The sequence below is a fragment of the Lepisosteus oculatus genome, chromosome 12, assembly GCF_040954835.1.
Source record: "Lepisosteus oculatus isolate fLepOcu1 chromosome 12, fLepOcu1.hap2, whole genome shotgun sequence".
Classification (NCBI taxonomy): domain Eukaryota; kingdom Metazoa; phylum Chordata; class Actinopteri; order Semionotiformes; family Lepisosteidae; genus Lepisosteus; species Lepisosteus oculatus.
This window is the reverse complement of record NC_090707.1, coordinates 32,702,003-32,719,006: the sequence shown is the minus strand read 5'-3', so window position 1 is coordinate 32,719,006 and position 17,004 is coordinate 32,702,003. Positions and strand designations below refer to the sequence as shown.

The following is a 17,004-nucleotide window of genomic DNA, read 5'->3' as shown; positions in this document are numbered from 1 at the left end:
GTCAATACCAAAGAGAATTTATGCACTTGTTTCTCTTGTCCTCACCATAGACACCTCATATATCCTTTTCATCCTTTGGTTATCAAAGTGGAGCCAACACTGCTCCGAAATACAGATGAATCCTTGATTACTGTCTAAGAATATGTATTCATTCTTTTCTGTAGGGAATTGAACAGTTTCAAACTGTATCAGTCTATATCTGTGCATGTAAAGGAGGAACCCGTATCTACTCTTCTCGCATTCTTCCTCAGCAGTCTGTCTCTGAGCCCTGCTGTGTGGGTCGCACAGCTGCCATCCTGGCTACCTCACACGCTGCAGAAAAAGATATATTGAAGCAGACATTGTGAAATCTTTTATTTGCATGTGTTAATCATAGAGGCTAGATCTAAAACTGACAGCACAAAGGATGGGTTCCAAAGGAAACGGGCACTTCTGTGTGCTTTTATAAGTCCCAGTCCCAGGTGTGTGGATCTCCCTGCTGGTTCTCAGGAGGAGCAGGGATATTGAGGAACAAGGGATACAGTGGGTTAAATGTGTAATTTCATATAGTTCAATGTAAGGGTATATTAATGAAAACACTCTTAAGGGGTCTTTTCAGAAGTTATAGATGTGATGATGTGATCTAATCAATGGGAATAATGTTCATTCCAGTAAAAGTTATACTGAAGTACACTTTTATTATTAGTAATAAAAAAGTGAATTCTGACATTTGCATATGTTAATGTTACAGGTTGGATAAAATAATTAACAGCACAAATTTGGGTTAAAAAAGAAACAGGCACTTTTATTAGTCCCAGTCTCAGTCCCAGGTGTGGATCTCCCTCCTCTTCACCTCACACACCTGCTGACGAGACACAGTGCATTTAAATAGGAGGAGCTCAGCTTCAGCACAGACAGCTCGTCTGTCCTCGTCACCCTCTGGTTATTACATTGGAGCCACGTCTGCTCCACGATGTTAAAAACGTCACTAATGTAATGACCTGCAGAGACACAGAGAGATGAGGCTGAGAGATGAGACATTATTACACATCACAGTGACAAACCACCAAGGGACTTTTCATTGACTCTACAGGCAGTGTCAGTAGATTTCTCTACATCAGAATAGCATTGCATTGTTTTATGTACTGTATTTAGCTAGAGTGGTAGTTCTGTTGTGTTTGTAACATTAGTAAAGATTTAAAAATATATGTCCTCCTCACCCTCTGGTCATTACACTGGAGCCACATCTGCTCCGTGATGTTAAAAACATCACTGACCTACAGAGAGGCAAAGAAAGACATTAGGTGTTTCTAGTCAGCAGAACTTCATTTTCTTTAGAAAACACATTATATTGTGGGGATGACTAATTTAAACTGTTATAATTTCATGAGTCTGGATGTCTTGAGAGGACACACTGTTGTCCTTAATATAAATAAATTGGATTTTCTGAGGATAATGCTGATTCCTCTTAGACAGTCCAAGGTACTGTAGATCTGAACTAATGGCAGGTAATTCAAGAATGTTTAATTCCAAGTGGAATGAACTGATCATAAGTTTGTGTTAGGAAGCAGATCACTGAACGGCCACTCATCAGAGAAAGGAACAAATGATCTGATGATCAGTTTAGGACTAAGAAAAGGACTTGAGGATTAGGAAGAATGTGATCTGACAGGAATGAGATTCTGCTCATCTATTGCTGTGGCCGTTTTCGGATATGTGTGAAGGTGTCAGGACTGTTAAGGAGATGTGGGCCAGAGGTGAATGGGGGGTTACCTGGTGATTCTTTCTACTTGTCCTGAGGGGCTGTGGAAGGTCCTGACTGTAAGCTCATCTGCAGGGCTGCAGCCAGGAGCTCTTCTTCACTGAGCCCCTCTAACAACCTGTAGACACAGCATTGAGAGTGTGAGCTCTGCTCTCAAGCAGACTGACAGGACAGGTGCTTTCTCCCCAGAGTTACAGCACACAAAGCTCTCCTTGACTACCTGCTCTCTGTCACTTGCCAGTGGTAATAACCGACTAGTCTTCATGTACTCAGTCTGGAGTTTATGAACTGGGTTATAAATTTACTATAATTATAACAAGTTCCATAACCCAATAATGAGAACTAAATGCAGGATACAAGCTTCAATAAAGAGCAGTGCCTTGTGCCTGGAGCACAAATACAATATTTTAAACAGCATCCACTATGATAAAAACTAAAAGATTACAATACAGACTGTTGAAGTGAGAGCATGCAGTGGAAGAAACTGTGCAAGAATTGTGTTATTCTGCTACACCTTTTAGTGTCTCATAATATGTCAGAGCTGGATTTTACACTCCACTGACACAGCTGCTCTGTGCTGCAGACAGTGTGACACTGTGACTGTTTCTGGGCCGAAGAGGGACTCACACTGTGGGCTCAGCTGTCCAGTCTCGAGCACGGGGAAGCTGGACACCACCGCTGCAGTGGGCTTGAGTGGTCAAGCCGCTGGGGATGACCTCCGGCTCCTCCAGAAGAACCTCTTCAAGTGCAGGATCAGCACTCTGCTCAGCAGAGGAGGGGGAAGAGGGACAGTGGGAATATCAGTGAAGAAGCACACTTCACTCTAATTGTATTAGACACTCTTGTGATGGCACCCCTGGGCGGTGTGCTGATGTATGGTGTGACATAGACTAGTTGTCCTAAACATCTCTGAAACTACTGCTCTCCACATCCTGGGCAAAATAAGTGAAATTATCTCTGGTTGACTGAAGAAACCTAGCTTCTGTTCCATACTACATACTACTATATGTTGAAACTGAGTCACATGATAGTGTTACAAGCTGGGAATGAAGCCTAATGAAATTAAGAATGCTAACATTTTAATGAAAAACTTACTTTGTATTGTGTTTAAGCCATATAAACAGTTACTGAGTTTATATTTAAGAAATAGTCTTAAGAAGAAAACAATTTTAAATCTTGGTACAAATCAGGACGTAGGATAAAAATGCAACATAAGAGCCTGAGTCTTTATCAGTTTCCACGCACATATTCTATGAAGATACAGTGAACTTCACTTGTGCTGAATCAATCTTATTTCATCTCTCTCCAATACAAAACCCATGTTCTCCTGCCCCTAAACCATGATGCCTGCCTCATGAGGCACATGTTAGAAAGCCCTGTGTTCGTCCCGTCGAGCGTCGAGACTGACTTTGAAGTAGAGGTCCAGGCAGTCCTGTATGGAGCCCAGTGGGAGGAGGTCCAGAGACATTGGACCTCCTCTGTCCTGGTGGCTTGAGTTCCACAGCATTCAGAGAACAGAGAGGCAGACGTGTGACCAGCCATTATTCTAAACACTTCCAATTTCCTTTCAAGGCCAAAATCAACTCTAATTACTAAGACTGACTTGTAGCTCTTTTCCTGAGAAACTGACCTGACACCATGCAGGTGTGTTTATGCTGTGGCTGAAACTCAAAATTTGCCACCACAGGACAGGTGTAAAATGGACGATTTTCACCCCCGTCTGGCTAGGCGCCCTGGGCCCTGAGCAGCCGTCGGGGCCAGGACAGATTCAGCCCCTGTCCCTCCTCCTTCAGCCGAGACAGGCAGTGGCTCAGGAACTCATGAGCATCCTGCAGTGAGAGCCGTGTGTTAGGGAGACGCCAGCTTTGCTGTGAAGGAGACCTACAGCCTACCTGAGCAGACAGAGGTCTTTCCTGTCGTGTGTTCATCAACTGTGTGTGCCAGCCCTCCACTACAGGATCCAATGTTGGTGAAGCCTAACAGTATAAAAGGGGTTTGGGAGACGAATTGCCCCCACAGGCAAATTACACAGACTGGTTAATCTGGCCAGAATATCTGTTGGAAGTGAGCTGAATCCAGATCACACTGGAGCCACCAGCTGCACAACAGCACTGCCCAGTAGAGCACTGTGTTTTCTTCAAAGCCTTGCCTGAAACTAGAATCAGGAAGCATTTAGATCAGTTTAATTCTGTGGATATTTTTTGAGGTTTTAGTAGTGGAATACATTCTGTGGATTCTTCAGGTGTGTTTCAATGTCTAATATATGTGACAGAGTGATAAATGTCTTAGTTTCGCAGCTCTCACTTTTTGCCTGTCTCCACTGAACTCCTCATGAGCAGCTGAGATGCATTAAAACAGGCTTCTGACTCAGGCTGCTCTGGTTCCTCCCTGCAAGCAGGTGAGCAAACAACCTGCAAGGAAGAGAACAGAGCAGTCTGGACACTCCTCAACACAGCAGAACAGAGGTGAGTCAGTGGACTAGAGGAGCACATCTCAGTATTGGCGAACAGGAGGAAAACTAAGACACATGATCTAAACAACAGGTTCAATTTACATCTTTGTTTTCCACTGGAAATTTTCACAGTCAGGAGGACTTGTGTGACCTTGCAAGTTTATTTATGTTTTTGAGTCCGCCTCGGTCTCTTTAAGTTGCTTCCTCCTGCCCTGGGCTCCAGTACCTGAGCAGCCGAGTCTTGGGCATCGTGTCCCAGCTGTGTCCCTCCCTCAGGATGTAGTTGGAGAAGGACGGTAGGCCAGAGAGAAACTGCAGAGCAGCGTTGATGTAGCAGCTGTTTCCCAGGTTGTGGACCCTGTGGACAGAAGGACAGGGTCAACTGAGGAAGCCCTGGGACAGGCTGGAGTCTGAGCTGCACTAAGGGGACCTGGAGCTGCCCTGTTCCTTCACTCCCTGCTGCAGCAGACACTGCAAAGCACTCTGGGCACTTCCTGTCATGTGTTCCTCATATTATTAAAGTATGGTTCTAACAGTTTGAAATATTGTCGGTTTTGAATAGTGGATATTAAAAAATGTGATCCTAGCTAGATCAGGAAGAAGATGTCAGTCAATCAAGCTAGATTTCTGAATATATTCTTCACTAAATGTCCCTCGTTGCAGTTCTGCAAAAGTGTAAAAAGTAAAGCAACAGAGATGTTATTACTTTTATCGGCCATTGCTTGCTGGTGGAAGTAAGCTCACTTATAAAAATCAAGGCACTCAGGAGAGAAGCAACACTGGTCATGGCTTCTTGTGATGAGTGTGTGAATCCGCTCCTAGAACTGTCTGAACGGGCGGTTCACTACCCCAGGAGCTGGGTGGTCTGAAGGGCGCTCTGACGCTGAGAGGAGGCGCTGTCCTTTCAGAGTGGGGAGAGCAGCACACGACACTGGAGCTGGAAAGGAACAGCATGTGTTCACAGTGTAAACTGACATCATGAAATATTATTTCTTACAATGACTGGAAAGGAATAACTGAGACCTTCTGACTTTCTCATGGGTGCTGCACCAAGAGCTCAGTCAGCTCTTTTGGTTGAAACGAATGTTTTGTACCTGTCCAGTGAGTAAGAGGGCTGCTGGTCTCTGCCCTCTCCTTAAAAAAAGAAAGCAAAACAGAAATTGTGGAACTTGAAGACTAAAACTGTCATCTTGGTATTGGCATTAGATTCTTAACTGACTACCACATTCTATCTGTGTTCTTTAACCCTGTCCTCTAAAAACAGAAGTCACTTTCCTTAACGTGGAAATATGTGATTGTATTGACGTTCGTTTGCCAGTGAAGTATACAATTCAAAGTTAGAGAAGATTCAGTTTCAGTTGTATGTATAGGGAAAGCAAGCTACTGTTTCAAACTTGCACACATCTCTATGGGGGATTGCTCTTTAAAGAATCATAGAATAAGAATTTCTGTAGCAAAATTACATTAGAAAGGTGCTTTATGATTTATTTGCCATGAAAGACATTCTTCATACATTCTGCTGGGCTGCACAGTGCAGACAGAAGGACAGGACATACAGACCTAGAGCTGAGCTGCTCTTCTTCTCAGTGTGCTGCTGCTCACCACCTGGGGGCGCCCTGTCAGCACTCCTGCTACTGACACAACACAGGAAACACAGCAGTTAGAGCTCAGGCTGTGACTATCAGTCTCACACACTGATACTGCATGAAGACAGGGCATTAATTACCTTTCTCAACATATCAAATATTTTAAAACCTCAAGTGCATAAAACATGGTTTAGCTGGAAATGGAGATTATTTTAAAATTTACTGAATTCCTCCAGGAGCTATAACTTAAGAGTTTAAGGTCTTTGCATTTATTATGCAGCATTTATTTATACCTATGATTGTTCTTATACAGAGGAGTATAACAGTAGAAGACATGGCTGTTGTGAGCTGCGAGAGTGTCTGACCCAGAAAGCTCTGTGTCAGGCAGGCCAGGAGAAGAGGTCCTGGGGCTGGTCTTCTCCTGGACCTGACGCCCATCAGCAGCTCCTCCTCTGTCAGGAGCAGACTGCTGGGCGCTGCTGGGGCTGTTTGAGAACAGAGTGGAGACACTGGGGTCAGTAAAGGGCAGGGGAAGATGATCTGGGAATGATGCTCTTCCCATCATTACTAACAGGAGATGGGAAGTCTAGAATAAAGCACTTCAGGTAAGATGATGAGGGTCATTGATAATAAAACCCACTTTTCTTTGCAAGGACAGCAAGAAATATACAGTAGCAGTCAGCCAAACGTTCACATTACAGTTGGACTTGGCTGTAACATAACAACAAAAATAAACCTTCTAGATTATGACAATGGTTGGTGATACAGTTAGGACTGACAACATGATCTTGCAACAGTGATTAATTGACACTTGAATAAATCTGGACAATTGGCTTCAGTAAGTAGAGGGGTTTGACTCCATTCCCACTGAGATCATGGAGCTGTTATCTGTGAGCTGCTCAGTACCTGTGTTGGGGGAGCTCAGTCTGGACCACACAGGAGACCTCCTCTCCCTGGCTGTAAGGTCGTGTGTCCAGCTGTCCCTTCTGCTGGGCCCCAGGGTCCCCAGTGCTGTCTGGGGTCCCAGCTGTGGACACTGTGTCCACCTTACCTGACCTTACAGCCCATCTGTCTTTCTTCCTGTGTGGTGTTTTGCTCCCTTCACAGGCTTTCTGGGGTTGAGTCTGAAAAGACCATGAACACACCTCAGTCAGAATAACCCTCCTCTTACCCACTGCAGCTCACTCTCCATTTTGTGTAGAAATGCAAATCAAACACATTGGAACAAATAACGTTAAATAATGTGAACATGGTGAATAAAGATTGTATATTGTATCAATAAACGGTTGTGATGGCCAAGTATTTTAAGTCTGAAAAATGTATATAGTGTAGCCTCTTTATAATAGTTTTCTATATCATTACATTATGAATTAGTTATTAAAGCTTCCAAAGCCTTGACCACATAATAACCAAAGCAGACTGGGCCTCTGTGTAAAATGCTAGTAATGCAGTTGAAAAGGGTCTCTTTGATAAATGGTATATCCTGATCTCTAATGCGGACTGAGTCATTATTAACTGGGTCCATTCTCATTATCTCTAATGATGAATTGCCCAATGTGAGTCTTCTGTCTTGTACACACCAAGGGACATCTTGACTAAAACCCTAGGCCAGAGGTCACAATCAATCACCCAAAGGATGAACAGGCAATGAGGATGCTCAAGACTCTACCTGATAAAGTCATAGTCACGAATTGTGGTTTCCAGGATTAAACATTACTATAGAGCTTGCTTTCTTTTCCCATCTCCGCTCTCAGTATCAAACATAGGAACATCTCAGTGCTATAGTGGAGAAGAACGGAGCCCTCAGCCTGTGTCTTAGTTGTGGCCAAACCAGGCGTTGTACTCAGACTGTAATCTGAAGTTCAGTGCAACACTATTTTCAGTCAGGAGTCAACTTCAGCACCATTTGCTCTCTTCACACTGGACATCAACAGCCAGCTGAAGGAGACTGGACAGATGCAATGGACCCAGCCCTGATATTTTAAACATTTCAGAGCATTTGATCAAGTTAGTTCACACAGTAAATGAATGTGATTCATTATATGTGATTTGCATAAAGATAAATTAGGATATCGAAAATAACATACTCTGTATGTTTAATCCTGATGTTATTATTTGTAATCTGTGAATGACTATTCATGTTGGTTTGCTACTGTATGTATGTTTTGGTGATGTATTAATAAATTGTACATTCTATACTTAGAATCCATGCACAACGACTGCTTCTTCTGTTTGATCCTTAACAAGCATAAAAGGGCTCTTGCAATTCACTGTTCCAGCAAAATTTAATTTCAGCAAATTAAACCACACAGATCACAGATACGCTACAAAACAGAAGAAACTACAATATTAAGAGGTGCTATTTCAAATAATGTGAAAAGAGGATTTGTAACTAGTAATCATACACTTGTATTAAAAGTTTCTAGGTGCAATCATTGAAACGATTCTTAGCATAATATTAAATGTACTGTTTTAATGGCTCTTATAGTAATTTAGTAAAAATGAATTGCTAAAGCTTTGTAAAACATAACATACTTGCAATGCTCTGTATTACAGATGTACAGTATATACAGATATTCAGAGACCGCACTCCTACTCTACCATCTCAGAGCCATAAGCTACTGTTTTTTTAATTAACATTAGCGTAGGCTTTCACACAATTAGCATGACTAAGTGGATGTAATTTATTATTTTTCCAGCTAATTTATGTCTACACAGTGAAATCCTATGTACATTAATAATTAGGAACATGCCAGTTATTAACGGTCGTCCTCACCCAAATCAGTCTGCCCAGCTTGCTATCTTCCAGTGCAGTGCTATCTTCCAAGCGCACAAAATACTGCGCGCATGCGGGTGCGTGTTGTTTACCCACACGGTGGTGGCTGACAGGACTGTAGTTAGAGTGGAGAAATGAGCGACACTGAAGCAAATGTAGTGCTGCCAACGACCAGCTCGAAGGATGATGACATCGTCGACAGAAAAGGTCATTCAACTTCGGAAATTTGGAGATATTTTGGCTTTTTACGATCAGACATAAAACAGAGCACTTTAAACTTTGCAGTCTGTCTGAGCCATCTTCTATGTGTGTTACACTGCAGTATTTAATTTTTCTATTAAGATATTTATTTTGTAAATTTTACTCATGCATGTTTTGACATAAAAAAGACTTGAATACTCTCTACCTCAGATTTGTTTAATGTTTCTGCTGTTTGGCAAGTGTTTGTTGTGTTCTTAAAATAAAGTTGTTTAATTTACCAATTAACTGTCTGGTTTCTTCAACTTTCACTCAGGAGAAAGAATCTGCCTTTAAACTTGAAAGAAATCATGATTTGACATTTATTGTGATAATTATCTGTATCGACTGATATGAACATTTTTATCGTGTTAATGTTTTTGGCCATATCGCCCAGCCCTACACTTAACTCATGTAACTTTTGAAGTTTTGTGATATATACAAATAACAACATTTTTTTAAAAATATTTACTATTTTAGTTTTTCAAAGAAATGTTTCTTTGTTAAAAGAAAACTAATGCTGAGAGCTGGGTTCAAACCCCCAACCTCCAGCATGCAAGATACACACCCAACCCATTAAACCAACACGCCGCTTAACAACTTAAGCTGTGGCTGAGAACGGCAGGAAAAAGTTTCCAAGCAATCGCGGGTGAATTAGTCAAACTGATGCAGATGTTTACAAAGAAAGTGTACTACTGTGATAATTTGCGCTATATGAACATAATTATATTGTTATTAATTTCTTTAGAAACATACATATTACAGATGCAGCCATTCAAAGTTCGCAGTACAAACCCGTACCTCTACCGCGGTACATGACTGGCTGGCCAAAATGACCGACGGGCACTAGTGATGCATTGGTCAGTAGTGAAAAGACTTAATCATTTAATCTCTTTACTGTTCACATTTTAATCCGCTCAGTATTGAATATTTATATGTAATTTAACAACTGCAGGTTTAATACAGGTGGGTAGTTGTGCACAGCATGCGTAGGCTGCAAAGGAACAAGTAATAGGTTTATTCCATGCTGAAAAGAGAAGAAAGACAACACAACGTTTCAGCCGTTTCAGGCTGCGCTGTTCTGCTTCCTATGGTGATGTACGGGTTTTCGCACAAAGACAAACATGCGGTATGATGTGGTATATTGCGCCATGACCACCATGTTTTAAAACAGCATACCAAGCTCATTTTGAATGGCTGGATTATTCCTAATGGAATTGCACTCTTCTAGGACAAACAAATTTCTCAATTAAGTTATTTATAATATGCTTAGCTAATTATAAAGGAAATTATTGACATTACCTTCCTACTTATAACCATACGTTATGGTTTGGTTTCACCAATACCCCTCAAGAGGTTTTTGGACTCCAATTAACAGCAAATTAGTAATATGACAGCCCCACAATAAGTGAAATGATAGAGTAAGAACAATCACTGAACCTGATGAACGCCACATCCATACTTTTTTAATGTGATAGAAATTTCATAGATGCGCTCTAGAGAATGTTCCTTCCTTAAAACATATTACTAATCAACCTGAATTTAAAAAGGGAAACACACAAGGTTTGAGCATTTTCCCTCATTCAATGTTCATGAAATGGATAGAAAATAAAGGGAGTTCATCCTTTACAATCCCTTGGATCCTACATGCTGACAACAGTTGAGTCTGCAATGAAAGAATAAACTTGCAAACAAACTAAAACAACTCAATATAACAATTCGAATGGACTTAGACATCATACATCACGATGAAGTCGCTGGCTTACCCGTCCAAGAACAAACACTGCCTGAAGACTGATGCTCTCGGGCTGGGTGAAAAGCAGAAGAGTTTGCGTCCCCTGTAGGGAGAAAAATAAATCAGACTCTACTGACAAAAAGGTTCAACAGATTCCTGGAAACAGAACACTTTTTGAAATATAAATGCATTCTGGAAGTGTGTGGCACACTGACATTAGAGAAGAGCAGAGAGAAAACAGTAGGGAGCCCAGGACAGAGGCCTAAGGGACTCCAGTGGAGAGAGAGTAAGGAGACGTCTTTCCAGGAGACCTGGTGTCTGTATGAAGTGAGGGAAGAGGAGAACTGGGCGAGAGCAGGACCACAAATACTAAGATTGAAAGTACTGAATATAAATTACAAAAAGTCACCGATGGCATACTTATGTAAATATATTATGCAATTTACAAAAAACTTTCAGATCAAAGGCTTCCTATATACAGTCAGAATTACAGCACTGTCAGATTTATTGCCAAATAATATCTCCATCTCCACAATGCCGAACTACTGGACAGAATATAATACCACCATTACAGAAACATACACATGTTCTAAAATGTACAGAAATGTGTTTACATGAAGGAAAAGGTGGAAAAACACAAATAAGGCATAAGGGAAAGTTCGAAAAAATCAGTACAATCTCTCCATTGACTGTTGGATCAAGATTTCTAAGCATGTGACATCATAAAAGACCCTGTTAGAAGACCGTGTTACCATGGCGCCGATGATGTCACTCAAAGAGTCTTGAAGACGGCAGTTGTATTCATCTGCTTCTCAGTCTGAACATGGAGCTGCAATGGGAAACACACTGACCTGTTTGCAGTGTTCCCCTTGTCAATGTACAACATGGGACTGTCAGAGAAAAACAAACAAGGAGGCTGACCTCCTACATGACATCAGACAGAGGAGCAAGCCTGAGAGGAGGAGGAGAGAAAGAGAAGAAAGGAGAGGAAGGGCGAAAGCCACCAAAAGCCTGAGACAGAACAGAAACAGGAGGGCAGGAGGAGCCTGGGTCAAGAGGACTCCTGAAACAACACAGGGGGACAAAAGAGACTCTGCTGCTAACAGCCCAGCTTTGCTGAGTCACTGCCGAGCCTCAGAAATTAAGCCCACCTGTGGTGGAACGGATAACACAGATAAGATCCAGCAACAGGAGAAAGACAAAAACAATGACCAAGAACTTTCACCAACTAAGGAACAGGAACAAGAGATGCCGAACCTCACTGTGCCTCCAGAATCTCTGACAGAACTAAAGGACAGGCCTGGGCCGCTACAGGAACCTGGGCTAGAGGAAAACTCCCCCCCCTCTCAACTCTCACTGCACAGACTGCTCGGAGAACGACAGCCCAGGAATCAAACTGAGGACACAAAAGACAATCAGCAGGAAAATGAGCAACAACTCATGGCTGACAATGACAGTAAATTAAAAGAAGAATGCACGATGAAGACTGAGGATAGGGATGAGGAAGAAACTCCTAAAGAAAATCTGGACAAGGGAAACAAAGCACTAAAGAAGGCAAAAGAGAAAGAGCTGGAAACTACGCATAACAATGAAACACAAAAAGAACAAGATAGGCTACAAACTGAAAATGCTACCAGGGACGAGGATGATATCACAAAGGACATAGTAACACCTTGTCCAGCCAAGGACAATTCAAAGTCTGAAGTTGAAAACAAGTTCAGCCTAACTCCTGTGCTAGACTACAATCTTGAAAGCAGAAGACAAATGAATGACTGGACACTTGAGTGCTTTTACCTATCGCCCACACAAACACATGGTACAAGGACAACAGTGGACAACATGAGAGGGGACTGTGAAAAGACAACACAAGCACGGCCAGAGCAAAACACAGAACACCCTAGAGACAGCTCTGAGAATGACATGAAGAGACATAAGACAGGACTGGAGAAGGAGGTGGAGAGAAGTGAGGCAGAACTCACTGTCATCAACCAAGAAAAAAAAGTCATAGACTCGGGAAAAAGAATTGCAATGCCAAACACAGAAGAGGACATAATTCAGGACGAACAACAAGAAACATGTGCAGAATACACAAATAAAGCTTTGTGTGGAACAGACACTGAAAGAACAACATCAAGTCCATCTAAAGCCCACCAAGCAGATGAAAAACTGTGGATGGAAGAAGCACAAAGTCCACTAGACACTCAACATGAAGAGGGCAAAGACTCAGAAAAACTAAACGAAGAACACGTCAAGTTTAAGATACAAGAGAAATCATTAGCGACACAACAGAACAATCTACACGTTGTTACACAATCAAAGTCTCCAGCAGAAGGCAAATTCAGCCAACTTGCTGTCTCAGACTACAGCCTTGGAAGGAGAAGCCTCATCTGTTGCAGAAGGCAAAGGATTGACTGGGGAGCTGAGGGCTTTTTCCTATTGCCTACAGAGACAGAAGGCAGAGGACTGACAGTGGAGCACACCACACAGGACTCTGAAATAAAGGACAGCGCTGAGGATGACATGAAGAAACACAAGACAGGAATGGAGAAGGAGGTGGGGAGAAGTGGGTCAGAACGAACTGGCATCAGCCAAAAGAAGACAGTGATAATTCTAATTCTAATGCAAAACACAGTGAAGGACATAGTAAAGGATGGGTTTCAGAAAGAAAATTCTGAAGACAACACAAATTCAGCTGTGTGTGGAACAGACACTCAAAGAAGGACACCAAGTCCATCTGAAGCCCCACCTGTGCAGCAGCAATTCCTGACCACTGCAGAACTTCACAGCTCTGCACCTGACACAGAGGACCAAGCTCACCTGAGAGGACAGGAGGGCCACACAAATGGAGCCCCCTGTACACCTCCCACAGCCCTGAGAGACGAAGGGCTAAGAAATACAGAAACACAAAACAGACATGAGCCTGAAAAGGAAGAGGAGAAAAAGAAGACAGAGGAGGAAGAAGTGGAAGACATACACAACACTGAAACAGAAAAGGAAGAAAATAAGCAACATGATAAAAATGGTACCAGCGGAGTGGAGGAGACAGAAAAAACAAAGAGCCAGTCAACAGGAAAATATGACGGCTGTGACAAAAATGACAAAGGTGAGGAGAGTGTGTTAGCAGAATGTAAGGAGGTGACTCTCAACAGAACTGAGCCCATGATGTTGCCTGGAACACAGATACAGGGAACAGCCTGCACTCCTGGAACTTCACAGAGCCCCGTTCCTGCCAACCTGCACCTTCACCCACAAGAAATACAGAGCGGGGAGAAAACTGAGGACGACAGGATGGTCCAAACCCACCAAGTAGACAATAAACTGTGGACTGAAGATGCACAAAGTCCACCAGATACGCAACATGAAGACTTTAAAGAGGACAAAGACATAGAAAACAACAATGAAGAACATTTCAATTTAAAGATAAAAAAGAAATCATTAGTTATCCAAGACAACAATCTGAAGGAGAAATCGCAGCACGGAGAGAAGAGAGACTTCGTGGCAGAAATGCCACCTAATCTCCCCCCTGTCAAAACACCTCATGATGCAGCACAGGAGTCCGGCTTAAACACAGTTGTGATGAACTTTCCTCCTTCCCCTGAGCCCATTAAGCATCGCAGGAGGAGAAGAATCAGGGGCAGAAAGAAAAAGAAAAATATGGAGGCAGTAGGGAATGAAACTCCCCCAGCAGAGACAACGCAAAATAACTCCAAGGAGATGCAGTTCGATTACCGTGCCGAGACAGAGGGAGAAAGGAAAAAACAGACAACCCAGACTGTCAAGGAGGAGAAAGTGTCACCTGACCCACTCAGACAGACAACAGGCGTCCACACTGGGGCCCGACAGGTTCAGCCTCAGATCTTACAGTCAGGTCCACAGCCTGGCATGAGGAACAGGTGCAACACAGAGCACATGTCTTCCTCCTCAGAAAGCCACTCCAATGGATCAGCTCACAGGGGAATATCAATGAACAGGAACACAGTCACATTCAGAAACAAGAGAGAGCTCACATCCAGTGCCAGGCAGGGGTGTGGACCTCCACAACAATTCTCAACTCGGGGGCGGCTGCAAAGCTCAGACACAAAGTTGAGCCCCCCTGGCTTCTATCGGACTTTAGTTTTCTGGAACAGCCAGATGAAGGACAGAAGAGTGGAGAGATGGTCCACCTGCCCTGAAAGGATCACGCCCTGCCCCCAGGCACGCCCCTCCACCCACAAGACAGCATTGGAGAAGGAGGTGGAGAGAAGTGAGGCAGAACTAGCAGTCATCAACAACATGAAAGACGTAATAGACTCTGGAAATACAATTACTATGCAAAAGACAGAAGAGCACATAGTAAAGGATAGGTTTCAGAAAGAAAATTCTGAAGACAACACAAATTCAGCTTTGTGTGGAACAGACACTCAAAGAAGAACACCAAGTCCATCTGAAGCCCCAGCTGTGCAGCAGCAATTCCTGACCACTGCAGAACCTCACAGCTCTGCACCTGACACAGAGGACCAAGCTCACCTGAGAGGACAGGAGGGCCACACAAATGGAGCCCCCTGTACACCTCCCACAGCCCTGAGAGACGAAGGGCTAAGAAATACAGAAACACAAAACAGACATGAGCCTGAAAAGGAAGAGGAGAAAAAGAAGACAGAGGAGGAAGAAGTGGAAGACATACATAACACTGAAAGAGAAAAGGAAGAAAATAAGCAACATGATAAAAATGGTACCAGCGGAGTGGAGGAGACAGAAAAAACAAAGAGCCAGTCAACAGGAAAATATGACGGCCGTGACAAAAATGACAAAGGTGAGGAGAGTGTGTTAGCAGAATGTAAGGAGGTGACTCTCAACAGAACTGAGCCCATGATGTTGCCTGGAACACAGATACAGGGAACAGCCTGCACTCCTGGAACTTCACAGAGCCCCGTTCCTGCCAACCTGCACCTTCACCCACAAGAAATACAGAGAGGGGAGAAAACTGAGGACGACAGGATGGTCCAAACCCACCAAGTAGACAATAAACTGTGGACTGAAGATGCACAAAATCCACCAGATACGCAACATGAAGACTTTAAAGGGGACAAAGACATAGAAAACAACAATGAAGAACATTTCAATTTAAAGATAAAAAAATCATTAGTTATACAAGACAACAATCTGAAGGAGAAACAGGGGTGTGGACCTCCACAACAATTCTCAACTCGGGGGCGGCTGCAAAGCTCAGACACAAAGTTGACCCCCCCTGGCTTCTATCGGACTTTAGTTTTCTGGAACAGTCAGATGAAGGACAGACGAGTGGAGAGATGGTCCACCTGCCCTGAAAGGATCACGCCCTGCCCCCAGGCACGCCCTTCCACCCACACAGACAGTGACCAAACAAAAAGACAGACAGACAGTGACAATGCACCACAGAAAGTCAGACAAGCTGAACGAAGCTCTAGTGCAGTATTTGCATGTACACAAGGAGGAAAATGTAGAGCTCAAAACATACAGAACCAGACAAGCGGACCTAACACCTGTCAAGTCTTTAAACACAAGAGGACCGGAGCCCACCTGACCTACTCTGAGGTAGTGAGAAGACAGTCTGGGCCTGTTGGGAGAGCACTCCCGAATCAACCCCCCCCCACAGATCACAACGGGGGGAATCACTGAGGACCTGGACAACAGCCTGTGACCAAGAACACTGACTAAGCACCTAAAAAACTCACAACTTCATTTCTTCAAAAATAAATTTACAATATGCAATAATAGCTGTGTTTCTGTTCTTTCTACACTAAAAACCTGAGTCCATTTTGCTTCAGAATCTAGAAGATACCAGCACATATAAAGAATGATGGAGAGGCGTGTCCAGTCTGGTGCGACACATGAATTCTGTGTCTGTAAATAAATAAAGACAGACTTTATCTATTCAATCCTTCAACAAGCTTTTTAAAAAACTTATTTGTAATATATTAAGAAAACTATAAAGAAAATTACTGATATTACATTCCTACGTATAACCATACGTTATGGTTTGGTTTCACCAATACCCATCAACAGCTTTTTGGACTCTAATTTACAGTCTATTAGTAATATTACAGCCCTACAACACGTGAAATGATACAATAAGAACAATTGATGAACGTCACAGCCATACTTTTTCAATGTGATAGAAATTTCATAGATGTGCTCTAGAGAATGTTCCTTCCTTAAAACATATTACTAATCAACCTGAATTTAAAACAGAAAACGCGCAAGATTTATTAAAGGTGTAAAAAAAGATGGTCATGCAATGGATAGAAAATAAAGAGAGTTCATCCTTTACAATCCCTTGGACCCTACATGCTGACAACAGTTGAGTCTGCAAGGAAACAAACTTGCAAACAAACTAAAACAACTCAATGCAATAATTCGAATGGACTCAGACATCATACATCACGATGAAGCCGCTGGCTTACCTGTCCAAGAACAAACACTGCCTGAAGACTGACGCTCTCGTGCTGGGTGAAAAAC

General features: G+C 42.8%; 2 protein-coding genes across 2 annotated transcripts; one reads left to right on the top strand and one right to left on the bottom strand.

The window, feature by feature from the left end:
- Positions 1-657: 657 nt before the first annotated feature.
- Positions 658-10,945, bottom strand: LOC107078839 (uncharacterized). The gene is made up of 11 exons (XM_069196277.1): positions 10,937-10,945; positions 10,559-10,630; positions 6,686-6,903; positions 6,073-6,264; positions 5,754-5,827; positions 5,042-5,130; positions 4,420-4,551; positions 2,369-2,502; positions 1,753-1,859; positions 1,200-1,256; positions 658-980 (listed from the first exon to the last, which is right to left on the bottom strand). The coding sequence occupies exons 1-9, from the start codon at positions 10,943-10,945 to the stop codon at positions 1,766-1,768; spliced, it is 1,014 nt and encodes a 337-aa protein (XP_069052378.1). The 3' UTR covers positions 658-980; positions 1,200-1,256; positions 1,753-1,765.
- An 830-nt stretch (positions 10,946-11,775) lies between these two features.
- Positions 11,776-15,975, top strand: LOC138241952 (uncharacterized). Its single transcript, XM_069196276.1, has 3 exons — positions 11,776-11,983; positions 12,974-13,080; positions 14,337-15,975. Exons 1-3 carry the CDS (start codon positions 11,776-11,778, stop codon positions 14,697-14,699), a joined length of 678 nt encoding a protein of 225 aa, XP_069052377.1. The 3' UTR covers positions 14,700-15,975.
- The last annotated feature ends 1,029 nt before the right edge of the window (positions 15,976-17,004 follow it).